Source organism: Osmerus mordax, chromosome 6 (genome assembly GCF_038355195.1).
Source record: "Osmerus mordax isolate fOsmMor3 chromosome 6, fOsmMor3.pri, whole genome shotgun sequence".
Taxonomy (NCBI): domain Eukaryota; kingdom Metazoa; phylum Chordata; class Actinopteri; order Osmeriformes; family Osmeridae; genus Osmerus; species Osmerus mordax.
In genome coordinates this window covers 6,871,362-6,897,272 of record NC_090055.1, presented here as the reverse complement: position 1 = coordinate 6,897,272, position 25,911 = coordinate 6,871,362, and the positions used below count along the sequence as shown (strand labels likewise).

Genomic DNA, 25,911 nt, shown 5'->3' with positions numbered 1-25,911 from the left:
GGAGCTTCTTCATATGTCATTCTCTTTCCCTGCTCTCCGTCTCAGGAGAGCTGCTCGGCCTTTGTGGGATCGTCTCTCCTCTACAAGTATCTGGGAGACACAGGGGTGCAGGGGGTGCCCCCCCCCCCCCTTCTTCTCCAGCTACACCCCCACACCCCACCCCCCCTCCTCTCCAGCTACACCGCCCCCCCCCCCCCCCCCTCTTCAGCTACACCGCCCCCCTCTCCAGCTACACCCCCCCCCCCCCCCCCTCCTCTCCAGCTACACCGGCTCCAACCAGCTCATCTGACTTTCATTGTCAGTCCACTCGGAGCACGCCAGTGGTGTTTTTTTTTTTCTTTCAAAGGCGCTCCTTTTGATTCGCCGAGATGTAACGAGTCCCTGACCTTTTAGGTGAATCATTAAAACGTTGGGATTTTGTCTGTGTTTTCCAGTAATTATCGCCTTTTTGAAGGTGTGACTTTTTGGGGGGGATATTTTTGATGATATTATTAGCTTTGCTAAATCAAATTCCATTTGATTTTATGTCTGTGAGAAAGCGTGGAGAAAGTTCATAGGAGAAAGGGGGACGGGGGGTTGAGAAAAGGAGGGAGACGGGAAGGGAAGGGGGGTAGGATAGAGAGAAGGGGGCGGGGGAAGGATGGAGGGGGGGGATGATAGTTCATCTTGCGAACAGTGTCCTTTTGCTCGCTCCAGACCTGCTGTTCACCTCATTCATTTCTATCATATGTTCATATGTTCAGGTATGAATGGGGAACAGATAGCTACGCCTGACAGGATATTACAGTTTCTTTCCGAACTGCTGGAAGTGTAAACCTTTCAAATCAATATTTTCTCACAACAGAGGATATAGAGACGGCCTGCTATCCAGAGCTGTTGAAGCACCGGGGCTGAGAGTTTCTAGTCGTTGCCGTTGTGTGAGTGTGTGTGCGTGCGTGCTTGTCTCTGTGTTTCTGCTGTACGTGCGACCAAGTGCGAGTGTGTGTATGATGGGTGTCTGAAGATGTGTGCATGTGTGCCTTAGATGTCCATGCAGCCAGTCAGGAGGTGTGATGTTGTGTGCGTGTGGCGTGATGGTGTGTGTGTGTGTTTATGCATGTGTACGGTATATGCATACGTGTTTGTGTAGGACGCGATGTGTGGTGTGGGTGTGTACTGTATGGTGTGTGTGTTTGTGCATGTGTACGGTATATGCATACGTGTTTGTGTAGGATGCGATGTGTGGTGTGGGTGTGTACTGTATGGTGTGTGTGTGTGCGCCCATGTCGCCGCACGAGGGCCGCCACATCCGTTTCCTCACATCCCCGTCACGTTGCAGCAGCAGATGGACTACATGGGACGCGCCATCGTTCACCATCGCCATGCCGACAGACGAGGAAACATGTTTCCAAATGAACTCCGTCCGCTCGTCGATGGCGCCTCCCCTCCAGTCGGGCGGAGGCTGACAGACATCTCTGCCGCTTGTCCTCCGCATCGATTTGAATGCGCCGTGTCTTTACGGCGTGGAGCCCCGGGATGGGCCGTGCAGCCCAGCTAATGGGAGCAGTCGCAGCTTTTATTGACGGGTTGTTGACGTGTCAGGGAGGGCCAGAGGAACCGGTGACGTCCGCACCAACCACTTCCCTTCTCCTATTTCTCTCCTCTCTCCCGTTCCCTCTCCCTCTCCTTGACTCATCTCTCTCCTTCCCTGGCCCATCCCTCTCCCCTCTCTCCTCCTCCTCTCCCGTCCCTCCCCTGCTATGCAGTGGGGGTGGTTTGGTAACCATGCCACCTAAAGAGGTATCCCTACCCTAAACTCTTTAGGCCATGTGGTCACCAGGGAAGCACAAGGCGGGTCTTTTGGTGAAAAGTAAAAAAAACCTGGGTTCACTTCTACATGGTCAGAGAGATTCCGCGGGAGCCAATTACATCTCAGGTCAAGTAAAACGACTCACTCTGATAGGGTGTAATACAGGAAATTAACAGTTCGCAGTGGCCTGTGATTGGTTGACACAGACCTTGACTCGGGCCACCCTGGATTAAAGCCCCCTGACCGACAGCACAGCCTCCGAATAACAGACGAGAAAAGTGGTTATTCTGCTTCATCAAGATTATATTTTCCTGCGGGCCCGGACTCCCTGACGCTTTGGGCACAGGCAATCTCTGCAGACGCGGTCCTAATTGGCTGAAATATTGAGTCTCCCAAGGTCAGCGGTGGGTTCATCGGTTTTGATCAAATTTCTGTCTCTTCTCCCTCTCGCTCTCTCCCGGAATGAAGATATGTGATTCCAGACTGAGGGGAGAAATAAAACGTATTCTCTCACGGCTTGGCAGCTGGTTATCTGTGAGCGCCAACCCCTCCTTTCCTCTCCTACCTTCCTTCCCCCTCTCGTCTCTCTCTCTCTCCTCTCACCCAAATCAAAAGGCCAGGAGGCATGCTGTCTGGATGAGCTGCACAATGACAGACTGGGATGGATGGGAACATCTGAACTCAACAGGACTCTCTTTCTTCTCACCCTTGCACACACGAGGACACACATGCACACACACACAGACGCACAGGGGTATGCATGTTTGTGTGTGTGTGTGTGTGTGTGTGTGTGTGTGTGTGTGTGTGTATGCGTGAGCAGGCAGGGCTGCGGGAGAGCAGAGAAGCACCTGAGGTTACGATTCCTCAGCAGCACCAATGAGATCCCTGTTGGATTGGCTCAATATTATGTTCACACACATACACACACACACACACACACACTAAAAAACAGCAGCGCTTCTTATTAGGGCAGGCGATGGAGGTGTGGAGCGAGGCAGCGAGGGAGAGATGGATGAGAGTTAGAGCAGGGCTCAGTGTGGATCATTAGCGAGGCCAGGGCATAAGTACCCTGCCCTGCTACCTGGCGTTACACGCAGCCTCTAATCCTCCCCCGGTCCCCAGGGACCTCCTGCTGGAGGCTGTGACCTCTAAGTGCACTAAGTTGGAAGATGAACTCTCCAACTCGCTCTCCTCAGTTGCCACGCTGATCGCTCGCTGCACTCGTCGGAAAGTTTCAGTTGACTTTCCGTGCGCGGATGAAGTGTTGCCTGTGTGGGTGGGTGTGTGTGTGTGTGTGTGTGCCTCTGGATGCATTATATATCGTATATGCAGCCGTGGAGCTCTGCCGGAGGACATTGACGTCTTCTTGGCCCCCCCCACCCCTCCTCCCAGGGCCCTCAGCATGGCTCTGCCCCCCCCCCCCACCTCAGCCTGCCTGCCCACAGCGACTCGTGGCCTAATCAGCCTGTTAATTATCCAGCCCTTACATCTCCGTGCCTTTCCTTAAGTGATTGCGTTAGGAGGCGTGGGATTCCCAGCGTTATGGGCCCCAGGTTTTCGTCCCCTGGCGCATGGAGGGGCCATGAGGTCAGGATCCCAGGGTGCCGGGCATGGCGGCAGGGCGCTGCCTCGTGGCCAGGCAGCCGTGTCATTTCCTGCTTCCTATTTCCATGGCATTGTTGTCGCTTTTAACAACCGGCGCCCTTTCCGAAGAGCACCAGTGAGGCGTGCGTATCGTTCGACTCGTGTGAGTCGTTCGGCTGTGTATGGCCGGGGGGAACATTGGTGAATGGTTGTACACGGTAACGTTGGGTTCTCGTGGTCCTGTTGGTAGCGTGCTAACGTGGGCTTCTCTCGGTTCTCCTCTTCTCCCCACAGAAGAAGCAGAGGACCAAGGAGCTGTCTCAGCTGTTCCACTCCTACAACCCCTACGACCACCAGGTAAGCAGCTCTCCCTCCCCTCCCCCGCTCCTCCTCTCTCTCCTCCCCCGCTCCTCCTCTCTCTCCTCCTCCTCGTCTTCCCCTCGGCCGGGAGGAAAGATTCAGCTCCACAGGCTCCTCTGGAGTCTGCCTGTTCTACGAGGGGAAAAGGCCCGACCGTGGTTGGTAAAAGATGGATGTGCAGTGTGTCATGCAGGCTTCCCTGAATGATTGCAAAACCATGCTAGCTCACTAAACTTGCAAGCCTTCCCATGACTCTCTCTGGTGAAGCCAGGACAGCCCTTGAAGCACTCCATTCACCATGAAACCACACAACTTAAAACCATGTGCTTTGCACTTCATAATGATATCATCAGAATGTCAGCCAAGACGAGCTGTAGCCATAGTAACTACAGCCCATAAACGAGCCAGTGTAGTGTAGGTGCTCTATAGTGCAGTCTCTCTTCTTCCAGATCAGCCAAGCCTTGGCAGACAGAGACGATGAGAGGAGAGGCTTCTTACAGGCCGTGTTCAGTGAGGAGGCTCAAGAAATGTTTTTTGTCCTGATTGCATTCTGTCTTATTTTCCTGTGAAGTGGGTTTCAATAAACGACTGAACACACTCACATACACACTCACACACACACACACACACACACGCTTCCACCACCACTATGGGATGCTTACACTAGATTAGGGCTCCTTAGTGACTGGAGATCAGTGATGCTTGTGTACACTCGAAGCATCTCGTTTTCGAGCGAGGGAATCAGCGGAGATTGCCGTCCTTCTGGCTAATGTCCTCATAAACATGCCTGTTCACTACACACTGAGACTGGCTGGTTGATTCATCCAGTGACTGACTGACTGTTTTGTGACTGTCACAAAACAGTCACAGTCACAGTGTGACTCGAGAAGTCACACTGGGACTGTGACCCCCCCCCCCCCACACACACACACACACACACACACCGCCACCTCAGTAATATCAGGACACTGCAATTAAGCAGGACGGCCATTTTGGTTGTGGTGCATGTGTCGGGAGTAATGAGTAAGCTTTCATTTAATAATCCTCCTTAATGATGCGTGGGTCCGGATGCTTTGCACTGATGGTGATTGGGTATTAAGTGTCTAATACAGACACCTTGATGGGGTCATTTGGCTTTGTTTCAGGGTGATTACTGAGCTCAGAGGGGATTTTCTGTGTGAATGAACATCGGCCTGAATAGCACTACATAAGTAGACACACACACACACACAGCCAAGCATACACACACATACAGACTCACACACATACATTCAGACAGACAGGCATACAGCAAGTGGCAGATGTGTTGTATTCATGAGAGTGTCAGTGTATTGTATCCAGTCGGGGGGCCCTGGCGAGCCGCATGGTTAAGCTCACCCCCGACCCGGTGGCTTAGTCAAGCATTGGAAGCCATTATTATGTTTCAGTCAGTTCAAGAAATAGTATCAATCCTTTGCAAATAAAAGGCTATGTCCAAGCACTTCTTTGTTAGTATATGGTGATTACATTTTAACTGGAATATATTCACTTTATTTGTGAACTCATGTAATATGTTATAAAGCTGTTGTTGGAGACTTTCAGATTTTTCTGTTTATCTTGCTGACTGAATCATTAAAATCATTATCGAAGCTGTCAAAGAATGTTAAAGATTTTAATAACTTTAACCTCAGTAGTTTCCTCTTTCCTTCTTTTCTTCCTTCCTTTGTATTACTTTATCTTTCTTGCTCTCACTCTCTCACTCCCCCCCCCTCCCCTCAGTCTTCCTCTCATCCCTTGTGTGGCATAATTGAAAGAAATGAAGAAAAATCACGCTTACCTCTAGAGACAGCCACACTTCCTTGCCACCCACACACACACAAACACTTTCCTCCCACACACAAACAGACACACACACACATGCTGGCAGCCTATAATACATACTAGCACTATCACAAACTCCACTGGCCTCAGAAACACAACTAACTCCACTGGCCTTAGAAACACCACCTGTCCCTTCCACTAGCCTCAGAAACACCAACAACCATCCCTACACTGGCCTCAGAAACACCACTAACTCCACTGGCCTTAGAAACACCACCTACTCTCCCTACACTGGCCTCAGAAAGACCACTTACTCCACTGGCCTCAAAAACACCGCCAACTGTCCCTACCCTGGCCTCAGAAACACCACTAACTCCACTGGCCTCAGAAACACCACTAACTCCACTGGCCTCAGACACACCACCAACTCTCCCTCTGCCGCCCTTCCCAGACTCCCCCGGGTCCACCGTCGTAATTATATAAACTGCCGTAGTTGGTCGTGGGTCCTTATGGCTCATACTGTACGTGTCCTAATAGGCGCCCGGAGGAAACAGCAGCATAGATAAGAGTTAAGTAGTCTGTTAGGACTGTTGTGTTCCAGCACCTTCTCTCCTCCTGAACACAAACAAATAAATGCCAACGCTATATATCTACCCTCTGTAAACATGTAATTGCAAATCTAATTAAAACAAATAATTACAAATTCCCCCGAAGCCTTGCTTTTGGGGAATGACTGTCATGGTCATTGTGATGGGGTAGAGCACGAGCAATCTCCATATTTCCTGGGGCTTCGAAGGGGGGGGGAAAAAATCTGTTTTCCCTTCACAGTTGAAACGTGCGGCCACAAATAGCTGGCGGAGCTGACAACATCAACTGTTACTGTAATGGCTTCCCGCACTGCCACTTTCATATCTGCTGTTTAATTCTCCTTTCTCTGCTGCCACCTTTAATGAGCGCTGTAAATTGGTACATTTAAGAGGAAATTGGAAAGAAAACAACCGTTTCCCCCTTTGTTTCGTCCAGTTAATGCAGTGTTAGTCTCTCCTGTTAGCCTGGCGCTAAGACGAGCCGTGCAGCGCAGGGCTGCTTGGTGCTCCTCTCCGCTCTGCACCGAGGCTCAAGCCATTTGTCTTAATAGACTGTGTGCTAATCAAGCAGCACTAAGGCTCACCTGAGACACTGTCAGGGGCCACGCACAAACGGGCTGCTGGAACACACACACACGTGCACAAACACAGGCACACAAATGCACATACGCACACACACACACACACACATGCGCACACACATACGCGCACACATACGCACACACACACACATGCGCACACACATACGCGCACACATACGCACACACACACACATGCGCACACACATACACACAAACATACAGACAAGGCTGTCCCAGGATTCATTAGGACGGCTGGCATTGAGTTCATGTCCATCTGGGATGGGTTTCCATTAGCGGGGTCTGCACTGACAAACCAGGAAGTGGGTCCCCCTCTCTGCTCCTCTCTAAGCACACTACAAAGCCTGCCATTTGGCACGTATCCCACATTTATCAGGGGCGAGCAGTTTTATCAACTCCTGAACACACTGCTAGCCTCCTGAACACACACACACACACACAGGCCCACAAAACCAACTGCTCGAAAAGCCTTGTGTGCCGTCCTATCTACCTGTCCTAGTTCCTAGTTCAGCCCATAACAGCACCACTGCACTTTTTTAAGCTCTTTTTACAGTTCAGCTGTTACAAAGAGGGGTCCGGGGGGGGGGGGGGGCACTCCTCTGCTCTGCTTGTCATTCACACATACCACCCTCACACACACACACACACTCTCAATTAGAAACACACGTACTTATATAAACACACACACCCTCTCAAATATAAACACACACACACACTTGGTTGGCAGGATATTTGTGCCCCCAGCTGTCTGTCTGTCTGCCCGCCCATTCCTGTGTGGCCCGGCCCCCTATGCCCGTGTTGGACGACCTGCTGCAGATGGCCTACGCACACACACTATTACACACACACTATTACACACACACTATTACACACACTATCATAATGGGAGTCTGGCTCCCTCTCTTTACAGTCACACACATCAAATAGGCCTTTTATATCCATAGGCCTCACACACACACAAGCGCTGTGCCACTCGGAGCAGCTCTGTGGCACACAGCCCTAGCGTGGCACTGCCATGGCGACAGGCACAAGCGCACCAGGCTTGCCGTCATTCACGGAGCCAGGGCCAAGTGTCTGGGCGGGGGGTTATCTCCCCACAGAGGAGGGGAGCAACATAGAGACCCCCCCCCCCCCCCTCCACACACAGACATGCACACACTGTCCTGTTGTATTATTATTGGGTTGTTGTTACTGAGAGTGTTCTATTGCTCCAGTTCTGCAGGTGTGTTGTCAGGACCTGGCTACTCTGCCCAGCAACACAGCAACAGGACCCCCCCCCCCCCCTTCTCTCCCATTGAGTAACATGATTTAATGGCCCTAATTCTGAGCCAAGAACCAATCTTTCTTTCTTTCTTTTTTTCTGCCTAAATCTCTATCTTTCTTTTGATTTCTCGCTCTGTTCTTTTCACTTTTCATCATCTCCCCCCCCCCCCCCCTCCCCTCTCTTTGTGTCTCCCCGTCCCCCCTGTGCACACGTTAACATACGCCTCTTCTGAACCAGGAGGAGGAGGACTGTTGTCCTCCAACAGCTTCTGACTAACATGTCAGGGCCTCCACTCATGTCACCATCGAGGTCTCTACACAGCTGCAGCTATGGGCTCTCACACTTTTGTAGGTTTATTGTCGTGAAGTGTGTGGTCTTTGTGTGTGTGTGTGTGTGTGTGTGTGAGGCAGAAGGAGGTAGCTGTCTCCGAGCCGCTAGCGTCTTCAGTGTGTCGTCGTTTGTACACGTTGTGTTTGCTTTCCTCACGCTCCCTCTGTGTCCTCGTTCCTGAGCTCTGATTCAGAGAAACGACTTCCTTCTGTCAAGGATAGAAAGGAGTCTAGCTGTTCAGTTTAACCACGTCGGCACGACAACAATAACATTGTAAACCTCCGTTGTTACGAGAGGAACGAGCGATCGCGGGTCCTTAGCGACGAGTAGGAGATAAGACACGTCGCCACACGGCATACCCTAACAACAGATCCGCGATCATTTGTTAAATGGTGGTTTTAATGATTTAGCTTGGCGTGGCAGCCAGAGGCTATGGCTGATCCCAGATAAGGAGAGAACATTTAATCGTCTGCTTTAAGAGAATGAAAAAAAAAAAAAGAAGAAGCTGAAAGGAGAAACATTTTTTTATCACATTATAGTAGTCTCCTAGCCTTGAGCCACTGGCACACACACACACACTCACACACATGTACACACTGGACTCGGCAGAAATAACTCATCTGCGCAATAATACACAGCCATGTCAACAGCGGTTACTAATAACTTGCTCTCTCTGCTATGCTAATACCTTGTGCAGTGAATGAAGTAATTACAGCCCCACCACCCCCTTCCCCCCTGCTCCACACAGAGAGGAATAATTACAAGCATTCTGGAAAAGAGAAGCACCCCCCCCCCCCCCCCCTCTGGATTTTACATTTTAATGCCATCTATCAACACACACACACATACACACCTCTTCCACCCATTACATCTCTGAAATCATCTGTGTGTGTGTGTGTGTGTGTTTTAATTGAAGGGAATCTTCTGGGTCTGGAAGGAGACCATTCATTATTCAGCACAATAGTCTGCCCCGTTTGAAGTTCATTTATCAGTCGTCCCCCCACACACACACACACACACTCTCACACACACACACGTACATACGCCCCAAAAATCTCAGCCGCTGCGTGAATATCTCTTTAAGTTTCACATTAAGGCCCTGAAAGGTAGCTCCTCTCACCGGGACTGTTTCAGTTTTTTATCAGTTTTTTATTGTGCGTGTGTGTGTACTGACAGAGTGTTTGACAGTGCAGAGAGGAGGTAGGTGTGTGTGTGTGTGTGTGTGTGTGTGAGAGCTCTCTCACACATCAGGAAGCAGAGAGTGTGTGAGTGAGGGGCGAGGGGGGTAGCTGTGATTTGGGGCATGTTCAGAATGATGGAATACACAAATGCATATTAGGCTGTTTGTGTGTGTATGTGTGTGTGTGTGTGTAGGGGCCAGTGCCTCTGTGTGAGTTTGGGGATATGATTAATGTGATGTATGTGTGGCCAGATGGCGTTGAACAAGGCCCATCAATCAGAATGAAAAGACTATTGAGCAGGCTCTCAACAAAGCTTTGTTTGGGACCAGGGACCGGGGCCTGGCCTGGGCTGAGCCGGGCTGGGCTGGGCCGGGCCAGACACACTCTGAGACCCACCAGCGCTCCGAGCCTGGCAGCTGGGCCTCATAACCATGCGGAACCTGCTGCTCTGATCCTGTGTGTGTGTGTATGTGTGTGTGTGTTTTGGGGGCGAATGGATAGCCGGCTGCCTCGGCTGTTTGTCCTTTGTGCTTGCATGCGTCGAGAGGTGACCAGATACCCCTCGGCCCTCCCTCGGCCGCCCCTCGGCCCCCAGGCGTTTCCTGTTTCCACCAAAGCGGACGACGCCCCAGTTCAGGGTGCTCGGCGTTGTTCGAGGCTCCCTCCCTCCCTCGCTTCGCCTCCCTGTCAGATGGTGTCAGTTCTTATTCCCAGCTGGCCGTGGCCCTCGCCGCGGTGGACTGGATCTCCCATCATGCATCAGTCCCCGTGCGCCACAGCTCCCCAGCGAGCGAGGGCGGCCCCCGCCGCCCCTGGACCGCGGCGTGCGGCGTCTGTCCATGGGTTTGACACGGTGGCGAGCATCCCTCCCTGGGGCCATACAGAAGGACAAGCTGTCATCATGCCCGGTCGGCCCCACACACTCTCTTTCTAGAAACCTCTCCTACACTCGCACGGGGAAGGCGCGTCTTTCTGGTTAGCTGAACGCTGTCACGCCGCTCCCTCTGGTCTCACTGCTTGTGCACGCTCCCTGGGGTCTCCTCTCCAAGAACAGCTCATGTCTTTCACCGTCCACGGCCTGGATGGGGTGGGGAAAGAGGGATCGCAGCGTTTCACCAGATGGTGGAGGGTTCTCCCCAATCATCTGTACAACATCATTATTTTTAGATTAGGTCATGGTAGCAGTTTCAGTAATAATGAGGGTGAACTTCATAAACAACCAGAAACGTCTTCAAACATACCCTAACAGTTTTAAACTATATCTAGCTACTGATTATGTGGCAGAATATAATTATACCGTCATAACATTGGGTGCAGTCTAATCACAGTTTAAACTACCAGAATTCTAAGATATTGATAAAAAGGAAACCCCCAGCTATGCTCAAAGAGAGTTCTGATTAGTTGCAGCTTGTTGATTGGTTACGGCCTGGCGGGTGGGCGGAGCAGTCCATGTTTGTGCATCCAGACATTCAGACCCCCACCGTGTTGGCAGGACCCCCTTAACCTTCCTGGCTCCCCATGGAGGGAACACACCAACACAGCATCTCTGATTGGAGCTGGAGCAGGAAGATCGGCTGTGATTATCGGTCAACCAGCCAATCAGACGGCCATTGTTGTCCAGACACGAGGTGCTTATGGGTAATTGTGTTTTGATTTACTTTTTGGGAGTTCCCTTTTGTCAGCTGTAGTCAATATGAAGAAGGCAGATCTTGGCTCTTTTGTTCCCATGATTTCCAATATTGATCCTAACCCTTAGAACAAATACTCTATAGTCAGGAACATGGCTTTTCTTTCGCTATGATACACATGTATTGATTTACCATAAAAATTAGGCTCATTTAATGTATGCACTTCTATTTCAGGGAGTGTTAGGCTGTGTGTGTGTGTGTACGTGCATGTGTAAGTGGGTGTAAACATGACTGCCTGCATATCTCCTAAAGATTCCTTCTTACACAGATACTCTGATCTACTTTACTGACCGGCTTACACGGTCACATGGTCTCAATTTACCAAGATCCAGATCTTCAAACAGCTAGTTTGCACCACGCAAGGCTTTTATCACCTCTTATAGGAAGAGACAACAATTAAGATCTCCCTGCACTAGTTTTTGTCTGACACAAATCGGAATTCCTCACGTCCCCACAAATCCAATCAATTAGGGAAGCAGCTTTTGCTCGTGCTCTGTTTAATTGCTGCGTTCTGGCGTGGATCTATTTATACGTTGTTTTGTCGAGATCGCAAGAGACAAACCTCTGGCACCCTGACACCTCTCTCGTGTCTGATGTTCTTCTTCCCCTCTCCTCGTCCCTTGTTCATCACAGGGTTTTCAACATGCCTGGAGAGATGGATGAGAAGGGAGAGGCGTGTGGAGGCCATGTCCTCGGTGTTGGCCCAGGGTGCTCAGGGCCACACCATAATAATGCTGGATGGTTTTTGTTTCGGATCATTGTTGGGTTGGCGGGCTGGTCATGACTGGTGCTCCGCATCTGATTCACCCACCGCGTTATCTCAGACAGGGCTGTTCGAAGGGTCTGGCCCCTGTACACATAGACACACACACACACACCCAGGAGCAGGCAACCTGTTTCTGATCCATGTTGTGTTGGAACTCCAAAAATAGGTAAGCGTTGAATATGGACGACCGTCCATGACCTTGTGTGCGTGCAAGAACAGGAGTTGAGGTACAGTGTGGAGGTCCGTCCCGCCGTTATGCAATGACCCACTTCACAGCGTATCTTTGATCTAGAAAGATGGTCTCTTATATCATGCCAGCTGAAAAATCTGAACTGACCCAAATTCAATATGCATTTCCATGCCAATGCCAAATTCTCTTTAAAAACAGCCCTGCTGTGCAGAATGTGGAGGCTCCCAGAAGTGGGCAGCTCCGGGAGACCCGGGGGGATGAATCCGTAAGTTAGTGTGTGGATACGGAGCGTCGCTGGTTTGGAACCGAGCTCAGAGCGGTCTTCCCAAATCAAACCTTTTTTTGATATCAGGGGTGGTGCTTTTGGTCGGATGGATTCACCGGAGACTAGATGGGGGGAGGGGGGTCAGAGGGAGTCACACCCCCTGTTACATACTTCAGTGAACGCTTTATGCTTGCCCTTAGTAGTCGTGTGTTCGTGTGTCAAGCTTCATTGCCGCGTGGTGACAGGAAGACCGGGCCCGTATGATTACCCTCTTCTGAACTCCCAGGGTGCACCTGGGCTCTCGCCCGCGGAGCCTCAGGGTGTTGGCAGACCTCCTTCCGTCCTCCCATTGGACGGTTTCTCCAAGCGCACGGACACGCCACAGTTTTGAGACGAGATCGATCGTGTTACTTCGGCACCGCTGACCCCCGTGACACACTAGTACACACACACACGCACGCACGCACTCAGGGGAGAGGTGCATTGGGGCTGAAAAGCATTTGGCTTTTCATCAGGGTTGCTGAGAACTCAGCGTGGTTTCCAGTCACCTCTCCAAAGCTGCCAGGATTGCTGCTGTAGAGCAAAGAAAAAAAAGATTTTATTTGTATTTTTCTTTCATTTTTTCATTTTGCCGTGTGTTTACTTCTGTCGTCTTCCAGCGGCTATATGTGAATGTGGGAGGGCTGACAGGCCTGTTAAAAGCAGCAGGGGTCGATGAGGGCCCAGCCATGCGTGGCTATGAGAGAGTGGCTGGAGAGGTTGTCGACAGAGCCAGAGCGTGGTGGGTCTCTGTCCAGGGCTACGGCCGGGTGATGACATTTCGGCCGGGTCAAAGTTGACTTCAGTACCTTTATAGTCTGGTCCACTCACCCGAGACCGAGCGAAATCCTTCACAGGGGTCATCGTCACAGGAGAACTCCTAAAAGACAGCATTAGCATTAGTGCTAGCCTTAGCGCTCAGACTAAGGTGTTCTGCACACATTAGCGCTTAGCACTGAGGATGCGCATGTAAGCAGGGAGTTAAGGGGGGGGGACCAATTAGAGAGCTCTGGCAGCCCCCCGGGGGCCGTGTGCATGGCTGCTGCCGAGGTGACGAAAGGTTAGCTAGCGCCGGTGACGCCCCCTCCAATCAGATGCAGAGATGCAAGACAAAACCTGGTTTACAAGCGGTGGGAGATTTGCAATGTGAATAACAAGAAAATGCACACACAGCTGCTGGAGATATGGAGGTCGTATTTTTTTTTTGGGGGGGGGGGTCAAAGTGAATGTGTGTAGGTTGAATACAGACCCATTGTTGGTTTGTGTTTGTGAAAGAGGTTTATGGTAAATACTTACTGGATTGCACCCAATCAATACATGTGTGTAATGTGCTTTAGTGGAAAGCATCAACACATAAACAAGAACTTCAGTTAAGCAGGAGTTGCCCAGCAGATAACCAGAAGATTTACAGTTTAAGCAGGAATAACTAAACCACTGAATTGATTTTAGTGGGATGGAACGTGATGAAATAGTTTCAAAGAAAATATACTAGCAGCTTGTAGTAGCTCTGTACATAGAGACTTCTAGATGTTACACTCCAAGGTTTTTTTCAGGGCATCTAGTATCTCCATAAGCATTAGAAGACTAGGCATATCTGAACCGCATCTTAAAGTTCAGGCAGATTATTGTTTTGTCTGTAAATGACGTTGTGTGGTGGTCAGCTGGCTTGCCGCTGTTGTCATGGTGAATCTGTCTTCCACGAGGGACCAATCGCGTGCCTCATTTGTCAACCTCATTAGCATGTTTGACGATGGCCCTGACGTACGACTGGGGAAAACAAGTGCTTTTCAAATGATGTCCCCTATTCCCTGCCTTCTCATGCCAATTATCACTTTGTGTGGAGCAAGAGGTCCGACATGGTTATTATTTTCTTCTCCCCTGTCTCAAGGCTCTAAACAGGGATAATTATAACTGTTATCCAGACAGTTTGAAGCCAGTCATAGTGGATGTTTCTTTATGATTGTCAATGCCCCAGCCCACGCATGGTTAGATAAGCATTTTATTTTTGTTTAGCAAAATTGATACGTGATTGAGTTTCATGCTGTTTTGAGTTTATTGGGGGGGGGGGGGGGGGGTGTTGCCACAGAGATTGAATAATGGTATGGGGAGATTGGTAAGGATTATTTTGATTAAGTGGTCAATAAAGTGTGGTTTTTCATTCTCGTTTCTATCTTGGCCACTGCTTGAGTTCCTGACTGAAAGGCTGGAGCAGAGAGTGTGTGAACCTGATGTCCAGTCTGGATGGAAGTCAGCCCGGCATCGACAAAGACCCACCACTTAATAGAACTCACTCAGCTGGTGTTCTGCACCCGTCCTGTCAGCGTTTCATGTGTCTGATATTTGGATACTCGGTTGGTTCCGTTTTTATCATAGCAGATGTGGAAAGAACCTGATGTAGAACTCCATCTGTGGTCATGCTGAAGGGCTCTCTCCCCTCTGTGGAGGAAGGGTCCTCATCACTATGGAATCCATGTGAATGATCGACTATTCTCTAATACCAAACAGCCAGCTATTGACGTTTAATGCTACGCCAATATGTCAGATATTGAAAAGAGGGTCACAGGTTAGGACTGGGACTAAGGTCAAAGGTCAGGGTCACTCAGGAATTGACCGAACCAGGTTAAATCGTTGATAGCAGCCTCTAAGCATTCACAGCATCGACGCCTTTCAATGGCGTTCTGTACCCCGGAGTACCTCGACCGAGCGTGTCAGGTTAGTCTTCCCGTATGAACTCTGAGGCGTTCCACTGTACCCCGGAGTACCTTGACCGAGCGTGTCAGGTTAGTCTTCCCGTATGAACTCTGAGGCGCTCCACTGTATCCCGGAGTACCTCGACTGAGCGTGTCAGGTTAGTCTTCCCGTATGAACTCTGAGGCGTTCCACTGTACCCCGGAGTACCTCGACTGAGCGTGTCAGGTTTGTTCGGCAGACGTCTTGCTGTATCATTCAAAAGACGACAGAAAAGGAAGTGGCCGTCGGTGTCCGGGTACAACATCGAAACGTCGACTGGAACCGTAATGGAGACACTGCAGCACCTAAACCTGCTTTGATCGCATTGTTCTCTGCAGAACATCGAACAGACAAACAGGGTTTGTAACAAGGCTAATCTGGTAGCTGTGGCTTAAATCAGTTCAAACACAACATCCCCACATATATGCTAAGCCCACACTCCAGCACATGATGCCACAAGTGTTGTTTATTTCCAATGACAGCTGGCCTATTTACCCAGCCTCTTTATTTGCTGTATCTGCACACTTATGCAATCCATCCCCCTTTGATACGGGAAAATTGAAATGAAATGGATGTGGAAGCTGTGTTGGGTTCCTCTCCTGATGCTCTCTGCATGGTTCCTCGGGGTGGGCTGGAACCACCTACGGTTCATCTCTTCCTCAATGAATCTCATTATCTCCAGGGACGGGATCCTGTCTGGGCTGGTGGTTATGCTCGGAAACTGTCAGGCTTATACAAGGGGATTTTTTAATCCACGCAAACAGTGCCGAAGCCAAGCATGTGATTTATGCAACCTTGTTTTTGTTGTGGGTTCTTTTTCGAACTTCTGCTTTTTCTCCGTGGCGTCTTGGTCGCCGGAGTGTGGTGGGACTTCGGGCGCAGGGCTCTCTGGGTTGTCGTCGTCGCGTGATCACGCGGGGCGATCTGGGGGATGCGGTGGATGGGATCTAAATGCACACACACACACACACGCACACGCTTAAGGCCACCCTCACGTAAGCTCAGAGGTCTGACAGTAATCCTCACAACTGTTCTGTGTTTCGGTTTGGTTTGCGACTCAGTCCTGTGGGATTGCGATTTTCCCTCCTCAAAACCTTTCTCTCATTCCCTGGGATGTTTAGCAGAGAAACTGGCTCCAGCCACAAAGCCGGGGAACAAAGGCAACTGGCGCAATAGTGGCCACTCTGAGCTCAAGACATGACCTTTACATAGTTATGGGTTGATTGCTGTGGTCCTGTCAGTGGGTGAAATTACCTTTGTGAAATTGCTGCTATTTTGTCAGGCCACTGCAGTGGGTCTGCTTGTGTGGGAGGAACACACCTCTGGCTTGCTTCTCTGTCCTGGGGACCAACCCCTCACACACGCACACACACACACACACACGCATATGGCCTTGATCAGGGGAGAGGGCAGAAATACGGAGAGAGAGGGTGGGCGAGGGGAGAGAGGCGTGGAGGGAGAGGCTGAGCGGGAGGGCAGTTATGGATGTCCAGGGTGAGTGGCACAGGAGTGGTTGGGAGGCATTGATCCCCGGCAGTGGAGTGTGTGTACGTATTAATGATGGGACCGGAGCGATCATTGTCAGAAGGCGAGAGTTGCTTCGGGGTCACCCCTAACCCCTGCCCACATCGGCGTGAAACCCCTCAGCGACAGGCAATCCTCACCCCGTTCCTCGACCAACCAGAATCAGCTTCAGAACAGCAGGATGTCAGGATGCGGGGATATGTGTGTGTGTGTGTGTGTCTGGGGTGTTTGTGCATTAGCTTGTCTATTCTCCTCAGGGACCATCCCAAGGTAGAGAACGATCTTTGTCTGTGGCAGTCTCACACAGTAAGGTTAAAGCCTTGACAGAGTTTCGTTTAGAAGTGATTGCCTCAAGTGCTTGTTCGATGTTCAATGACGATTCATAGACTATTGGAGTATTTCTCTCGTAATTGTACAACGCTTTTGAAAGGCAACCGTAGCCCTCGGAAAATAAACACATTTCTGTCTGTCCTTCAGAGAGAAGGACGGGAGGAGAGATATTTTTTATTTCTGTTTTCTGTCTGAGGGGGGGGGTCTTTTTATACCTCTTTTTGTTCGCGACAGTTACTTTTTCTGCCGTCTCCCTCCTGATAATTGTCACAGCCACGACGGCTGCTTTTACTCCTTAGTCCTGCGAGCGTCTAAGTGCAACAGGACCCCCCTAACCCAGCACGCCCCGCCCCCACCCCAATCTCCCCTGACTGCAGTAATGGGCAGTTGATTGCTTCTATTTGCTGGGGGATAAAGGTAGGGAGTCAGGGTGGGGGGGCGTAGCTGGTCCGAGCCAACAGCCGACTGACGCCTGAATGCACTCTGCCAGCGTCCTGTGCCACAAAGACATGCTGCAGCAGTGTGTTAATGAGAGCCCCCCCCCCTTCACACACCCCAGCACTGCTCACTCAACGCCCTCCTGAACACTATTCACAATGCTACACATCAGTCAAAGGCTCCTAATTCAATTGGAAAGAAGAGGTTTGTGCGCGCGCGTGTGCGCGATGAGGAGGAGGGAAGTGCAAGCGTTGAAAGTACACGCGCCCTTTAAATCGGGTTTTCACCAGAGGGTGGCCAGCCTTCACCCAGTGACTCTTAAGTCGCTGTTATTGAAGATACATTCCAGTCTTACCTTTGGGTGGCTTCATGAACAGCACTACATTCAAAGGTGCCCCATCTGGCGATGAACTCTGACATGGACTCTGAATGTATCTGCTCGAGACAAAGAATTTGTTGATAAAGGTTTCATAGTACATTTTATAGTAATGTTGGACTGACCTTGATTTGTTAAAAAATAAAAAATGTTGTTTTAAAGATATTATTTGACAGGGATCTTTTTCCGATGAGAGCCGTGATCACCTCTCGTTCTACGGCTCTTTACTTTTCTATGGTTTCTTTACTTTTTTAATACACGAGTTAGTACATTGTCTTTCTATCATGTTATCCTCGCTGGTAATTGCAGTAGGATATGTTTTCTTCCACAACCCAATGATTCTGATGTTCGTAATCAGCATCAAGGCTTTCTATAATTGACTTATGCAACTGGGTAGTGGCGTGCTTGATTGCATGGCTTGTGATTCCTGTTGTAATCATGGGTTTAAGGCTAGTGTGGGTAAACTGGGTACAATTTATATGGAAATGCACCCTCCGTGGTTTTAGGCTATATAGTCCCTACCTAGACAACCAGCTGTTCTACATATGTTTTTATGACACTGTATATATCTTTTTCTTCCTAAAGATAGGACTGAATGTAGTTAATCTGCAAATGAAGCGTCTTTCAGATAATGTTTTTATCAAGACTATTCGTTCTTTTTTTTTTTTTATACCTAATTCTCCCAGGAGACTTGGTTCATTATCTGTATGCTGCAAAACGCCGGCACGCTAAATGATTCGGCAGCACCAGAGCCTGTGTGTGTGTGTGTGTGTGTGCTTGCCTTTGAGGGATCCCAACTGCATTTCATATACCAGAATTGGTGTTAATCCCCCCCCCCCCCTCCACAGAGGGATTTGACCACAGGGTGTTGGTTCACTTCAGCTCATCTGCATGTGAAGGTGGGGCTGCCTGCCTCTCTGCCTCCCAGACGTCCCCGCACAGAACACCTTATCTCTCCACACCACACCAGGCCACAAACCCCCAGAGTGCACGCTCTCCTCTCGTGTAGGGTGTGTGTGTGTGTGTGTGTGTGTACATGTGTGTGTCTAGTAGTAGGTGTGTGGGTCTGGGCTTCATTCCAGAAGTATCCGCAGCCTAACCTGGGCCTCACATGCCGGTTCTGTTCCGGTTCTGTTCTGGTTCTGTGGTGGGGCTGTGTAATGGGGTTAAGGGGGTGTCTGGCTGAGTTGTAAATGGACAGTTTAACAGACCGAGAAGGATCTTGGGTCCTGGGGTATCTCTCCCTCCCCACACACATACACAGACACACCCACGCACACTACCCAACCACACACAACCTGCACACACACACACACACCGGTGTTTTAAAAATCGATCTGCACTACACAGAGACATCTGGTTACATCTGTTAATTCAGCATTCACTAACGAACTAAATCCCTGTGTGCGTTGGACACACACATACACACACAGCTCCTAATTGAGACATGGAGATACAGCCAAATGTTAAGGGATCACCAGGGTAAAGGCTGTAGCTCCACGCTGCCCTTCAGTAAGTAGGGCAGTAAGGAGGGCTGATGCTACAGCGGTCACCGGGGACCAGGTTAAATGGGTGAAGATGAGCGCGTGTCTGCGTCTGCACGTGTGTGTGAGCGAGCAGAACACGTGTGTGTGTGTGGGTGCGGATGTGTGTGTACAGTACTTGTGTGTGTGTGTGTGTGCGTGCGTGCACACGTTAATGACACCTTACCGCTTTGATTTATGGCGGCGCTAAATGATGCAGTGTTTACCAGCTCCACGTCTGTGGTATTTGAGAGGCGTGCCAGAACGCGGGGCCAAGAGACGGCTCCATCGAGGCCGAGCGCCCGCCGCTGCTCAAGGACGTGGCGTGTTCTCTCACCGAGCTGCCCGAGGGTTGGCCGGCACCAGATAGGAGGCACGCCATCATTCCTCAGCACCGCTGAATAGAACGAGGACAGGTCAGAAGAATGGAGCTAGGCTGGAGAGAGCCGAGAGAGAGAGAGAGAGAGAGAGAGAGAGAGAGAGAGAGAGGGAGAGGGAGAGAGAGAGGGAGAGAGAGAGGGGGAGAGAGAGAGAGAGAGAGAGAGAGAGAGAGAGAGAGAGAGAGAGAGAGGGAACAAAGAAGGGTTTACATCTTTCCCCCGGTCGACACCTCCTAAATGTGCTCTCTGTAGATTAGTTTATTTGCTGTTCACGTGATGTGTTTGTAATTGTGTGTTTGCAGGTAATTAATAGCTGTAATTAAGAGAGGTTGAGTTGGAATGCCTTCGACTCGCTCACTAATTAGACGTGTTAGGAAGATCTTTAAAGGGGTGCCGAGGTTCACTACTTCGTAGTGGTGTAAGGAAGATCTGGAATTACACGGCATGGTTTCCCTCGTTTCACTAAGACAATAAGTTCTCCAACCAACCTTTCTAACAAGTCCTCGGTAGAACGGACCCTTGTAAGATCCAACTTTTACGTTTGGTGATTATCTGCAGTTGTAGTCATCTCGTTATGGACTGTCGGATGTTATGACTGGACTCACGCGACTGCAAACTCCATGCTGTAGGCCATGACCTCTACTCCCCTCCTCCTCCCTCTACGCTCGTTCTCTCTCCCCTCTCCTCCTCCTCTAATCCCACGCTACCTCCCTTCTCACCTCGTTCTTTCTCCTGTCTCCTTCTCTTCCTTTCCTCCTTCTACCCCCCGCCCCTCTTCTGCCGCCTGCAGCCGCTTTAAATCCTCCCGAGATGAATGGATGTCTAGACGGCAGAGTCACAGCCTCCGTCGTCCCGTCTCCTCCCGGTCCCTCCTTCCGTGGGCTCCACTCCTCTCGGTTTTCCTCCCCTCTCTTCGGCGCTCGTCTTTGTGCCGGCCCGGGCTCGTACGTGTTCAAGCGTGGGGCCCCGTCGTTTGAAGGCTGGGGTTGTAAACGGCGCGAGATGGGGCCCAGACTTTGAGAGCTCTGACAACAGCTGAGAGGAGCGGAGATTGTTGATATCCTTTCAAGTCGTCCACATCCTTCTCTTCTCTGTCTTTCTTTCGTTCTCTCTCTTACTCAACGTGTGGCGGAAGGATCAAATGTGCGTTCGCACGTGCACGCACCCGCACAGTGTGTATCTTTCGCGAGATCAATAGATGATTCACAACAGAGTACTGAGAGAAGTATGTGTGAGTGTGTGTGTGTACGTGCAGCCCGGGCTAAGCTTCAGCCTCACCTTCAGTCATACCGTGGGCTTGCCTAGTGTTGGAGAGAGAGAGAGGGGGGGAGGTAGAGAGGGAGGTAGAGAGGGAAGTAGAGAGGGAGGTAGAGAGGGAGGGAGGGCGGGAGTTACAGAGAGAAAGGAGAAAGGAGAGACCGTGAAAGACAGAGAGGAGAGGACAAACTCCCTGTTGCTCTGAGACTGCATAGTGTGCTCAGAGGGACTGTGTGTGCGTGTGTGGAAAGCTGGAGATTAATAGGAGGACTGCCGAGGAGCTCACTCACAACAACCTGACGTGGAAGTCTGCCAAGAAAAGCAACATTACACACACACAGTCGCTGTGCTTGCTCCAAGGACTCAGCTATACGTCCACAGCTATTTGCAAGTATTGATTCACCTCGGTGAAATAGTGGCAGTGTTAACTGTTCAATAAGCAGAGTGTTTCATAGTTCTTCAATATCACACCATCTCCAGGAGAGAATATTAGATTTAAAGGACTTAATAATACCAGGAAAGAGCCTTCAACAAACCACAAACACATAAGTCGTGGTTGTTGACAGCAGTGTGTGTTTCTGCACTGTTCCTCTCAGCCTTTTTCACACCTGACCGCAAGGCCGCAGAACAGCATTATCTCCATGGTTACCACCTGAGGACGGTGTCTGGCTCACCCCGGCCCTCCCTCCTCACCCTGGGATCCAAACCCCCCTCCCCCACCCCCAACCCTGAGGTGGGAATGGACCTCACCCACGGAAACACAACGGTGTCCAACAAGGGCGCCTGCAACACCACGGTTGTGGGTTTGAATCCCCCCGAGGGGCAAGTTACAGTAGAGGCTTAGTAGGTGTTGTTGTTTTAGATAATGGCATCTGCTGCTTACAGCGCTACCGTCTCCCAGGTGGGTTTGGGTGGAGTGATGACAGGGGGGGGGGGGGGGGCTTAGGTGTGTGACTGTCGCACCATGGAGGTGTGATATCGATAATGATCCAGACTGGGGGGGGGGGGGGGGGGGGGGGGGGGACGACGACTTTATTCATGGTTGTTCAGTTTCGTCCACACATCCGTTGGATAGAACTTCTCTGCATGCAGAAATGGAGCAAAGCATGCCTCCTGAGGTACTACAGTGTTGCATCAAGGGCCTAATTAGCATCCTCATTTAAGTTTCATTTCCATAATTGCCTGGTTGAAGCAAAGCAACCCCCATGCCAGATTTGAAATTGAAATTGACCCCTGTCTCGAGTTTCTTCCTTATTTGTCTAAGAAAAAAAACAGATCCATTTCTGTCATTGGGAAATTCCAAAAGAACTTTGACTGAGACAAGCATGGCCCGAGGGCAGCTCCTGAAAAGTTGGGAGTGTGAAGTAAGAAGAAAAAAAAGAAAGGGAAAGAAAGGCTGACTGAAGGAGCGGGGAGGATCAAATGACTAATTGCTACCTTTGAATGTCTATGTCCGTAGGCCAGCTCTCTCTCCCTGGCTCGTCAATAACCAATCAGAAATGAAAGGGACTTGTCGCCGGGGCGGATTCCTGACCCTCCGGGTTCCAACTGTGCTCAACAGGTCTGAGCCCATTCAGGTAGCTCCTCCTCCTCAGGGCTGTCCTCAGATCAGCCTGCTAGCTAGTTAGCCGTCTCCGCGGGAGCGCCGGACACACACTGACCGATTCAGTGTGGTGGTCGGCTGCTCCGCCCAGGACCCCGGTTCCCTGCCCCCCCCCCCCCCCCCCCCCCCCCTTCATCCCCTCTCAGGACCAGATAAGGCCGGGCTCGTTTAGCAGAATTACCCACATGCCCTGGGGCGTTTTTTAATATAGGATGTGCACGGGGCAGCGAAATGTCAGTTTCAGATTCGCCAATTATCGGAGGATTACTGGATTAAATTAACCAGTTTAGACGGAGGTCTTGCTGTTGCCGCCCGTAATCTCCTTACCCCAGTCACAGCAGATGACTGGGGCTTTAAAGGAAGGAGGGAAGAAGAGAGAGACGGAGAGAAAGAGTAGAGAGAGAAGAGAAGAAAAAAAAAGTGATTATTCCTGTCTGTGAATGGCATCATCTGGTTTGCGGAGATCAGGAAGTTCCCTAAGGAGGGCTGATAGTGGGGCTTTGAAATGAAGAAGGGAGGGGAGCAGGCCAGGGAGAGGCAGCTAGCACACTGAATGAAGGAGAGAATAGCTGTCGCTTTCTTTTCTCTCTTCCCTCTCCCTCTCCTCGCCCGAGCTGGAAGCTTGTCTTTTATTCCCCAAAGTGTGCTCTGAAGCAGTAAATCCTTTTATCAATATGGTTTCCACTGTGCTGCCCCCATCTCTCTCAGATCACTCTCTGTTTTCCAGCCCCTGTCCCGCTTACCTCTCCTCTCTCCCCCTGTCCTCCTCCCTCTCTCCCCTGTCTTACTCCCTCTCCCCCCGTCTTACTCTCTCTCCCCGTCTTACTCTCTCTCCCCCCTGTCTTACTCCCTCTCTCCCCTGTCTTACTCTCTCTCCCCCCTGTCTTACTCCCTCTCTCCCCTGTCTTACTCCCTCTCCCCCTGTCTTACTCTCTCTCCCCCTGTCTTACTCTCTCTCCCCCCTGTCCTCCTCCCTCTCTCCCCTGTCTTACTCTCTCCCCCCTGTCTTACTCACTCTCCCCCCTGTCTTACTCCCTCTCCCTCCTGTCTTACTCCCTCTCCCCCTTGTCTTACTCTCTTTCCCCCCTGTCCTCCTCCCTCTCTCCCCTGTCTTACTCTCTCTCCCCCGTCTTACTCTCTCTCCCCCCTGTCTTATTCTCTCTCCCCCCTGTCTTACTCCCTCTCCCCCATCTTACTCTCTCTCCCCCGTCTTACTCCCTCTCTCCCCTGTCTTACTCTCTACCCCCTGTCTTACTCTCTCCCCCCCGTCTTACTCTCTCTCCCCCCTGTCTTACTCCTCTCTCTCCCCCTGTCTTACTCTCTCTCCCCCCTGTCTTACTCCCTCTCTCCCCCTGTCTTACTCCCTCTCTCCCCTGTCTTACTCTCTCTCCCCCTGTCTTACTCCCTCTCTCCCCCCTGTCTCACTCTCTCTCCCCCTGACCTCCCTCTCTCACCCTGACCCTGACTGAGGGATTAGGTCAGATGATATGTAGGACAAATCTGTCGCCTGGGTTCAGTTCTGCAGCCAGGACGTCCTTCCCCTGGCATGCAGCCAGCTCCTCCTCCTCTCTCTCTGGACACATGGCAGGGTCTGCGGCTCACAGGTCATGGAGAGGTGCAGGCTTTCTCATCACCGCAAAGTTCAAACTACGTATGCGAAGCGATTATTTAGCATGTAGTTGTATTTATTTAGTATTCGAGGGGATTTCAAAGAGTTTTGTGCATGTGCAGCTTGTGCAGTTTGTTAGAAACTTCCCAGTGGTTGTGAACCTCTAGAGGCTGTTAGAGGCTGTTAGAGGCTGACTGGTCCCCCTGCGGTTGGAGGCCCCTGCTTAATGGACCTCACAACCTCACCCTCATCATCTTCTTTGTCCCATTCCTCCTTCTTCTCCTCCTCTTCTTTCTACCCCTCCTTCTCACTCCTCCTCTCCTCCCCTCCTTCACACTCCTCCCCTCCTCTTCCTCCAACTCCTCTGCTGTGTCCAGGCTTGCCCCTGCGTAACAGGGCACGCCCCCCCCCCCTTCCCCCCACCCTGCCAGCAGGCGTTCTCATCGCCTCATCGAACGCTCAGATCACTCATGTAGACGATCGCCGTGGAGACGCCGCGGCTTAGCCCGCCATTCCGAGAGGCCTTGCATCCCATAATGCCGCGGGACAGACTGTCATGCTCTAGCTGGCCTCTTCCTGACCCTGTCCAGTCCCACGCCTCGTAAACGCTGAGAATGCTGTTATCATCCGCTCGCTTGAGCTGATTACTAAGCAACCACACTCTTTCTCTGGAGTGAGAGAGAGAGGGCAATGGTGTCATCTCTCCTCATTCAGTAGCGATATTTGTCCCAGAGCCTGGAACTTTCCAGGAATGGGGACGTGGTGGACAAATGAAATGGAAGTCCCCACTGCACCCCCAGGCAGAGAGGAGCTTGGTTTGATTTAAACAGTCCACGGGGCTGCGGGCTCTTAGTCTGTAAGTCGGCCCTCTCTCAGTGAGAGGCCCACCAGGGCTGAAGGTCCCAATCGGCCCTCTCTCAGTGAGAGGCCCACCAGGGCTGAAGGTCCCAATCGGCCCTCTCTCAGTGAGAGGGCCACCAGGGCTGAAGGTCCCAATCGGCCCTCTCTCAGTGAGAGGGCCACCAGGGCTGAAGGTCCCAATCGGCCCTCTCTCAGTGAGAGGCCCACCAGGGCTGAAGGTCCCAATCGGCCCTCTCTCAGTGAGAGGCCCACCAGGGCTGAAGGTCCCAATCGGCCCTCTCTCAGTGAGAGGCCCACCAGGGCTGAAGGTCCCAATCGGCCCTCTCTCAGTGAGAGGCCCACCAGGGCTGAAGGTCCCAATCGGCCCTCTCTCAGTGAGAGGCCCACCAGGGCTGAAGGTCCCAATCGGCCCTCTCTCAGTGAGAGGGCCACCAGGGCTGAAGGTCCCAATCGGCCCTCTCTCAGTGAGAGGCCCACCAGGGCTGAAGGTCCCAATCGGCCCTCTCTCAGTGAGAGGCCCACCAGGGCTGAAGGTCCCAATCGGCCCTCTCTCAGTGAGAGGGCCACCAGGGCTGAAGGTCCCAATCGGCCCTCTCTCAGTGAGAGGCCCACCAGGGCTGAAGGTCCCAATCGGCCCTCTCTCAGTGAGAGGCCCACCAGGGCTGAAGGTCCCAGTCGGCGCCATCCCCAGACGGGGGCCCTACCCCCCCAGTGTGTGCGCACGCGTGCTCGGATACGCATCGGCACACAGTCGGCGCGTGTGGATTTGAGTTAATGGCTCCCCTCGTTAGTTAACGACTGCCCAGTGTACGTTGAGATCACACCGGCGGCCAGAGAG

The 25,911-nt window shown here is 51.3% G+C and overlaps 1 protein-coding gene across 1 annotated transcript in view; it reads left to right on the top strand.

Moving 5' to 3' along the window:
- The window catches only part of cdkal1 (CDK5 regulatory subunit associated protein 1-like 1), an 88,277-nt gene that overhangs the window by 35,657 nt on the left and 26,709 nt on the right, over window positions 1-25,911 (top strand). The window contains exon 5 of the mRNA XM_067237397.1: window positions 3,668-3,730. Coding sequence (XP_067093498.1) covers window positions 3,668-3,730 — 63 coding nt within the window. The remainder of the gene's footprint in view (window positions 1-3,667; window positions 3,731-25,911) is intronic.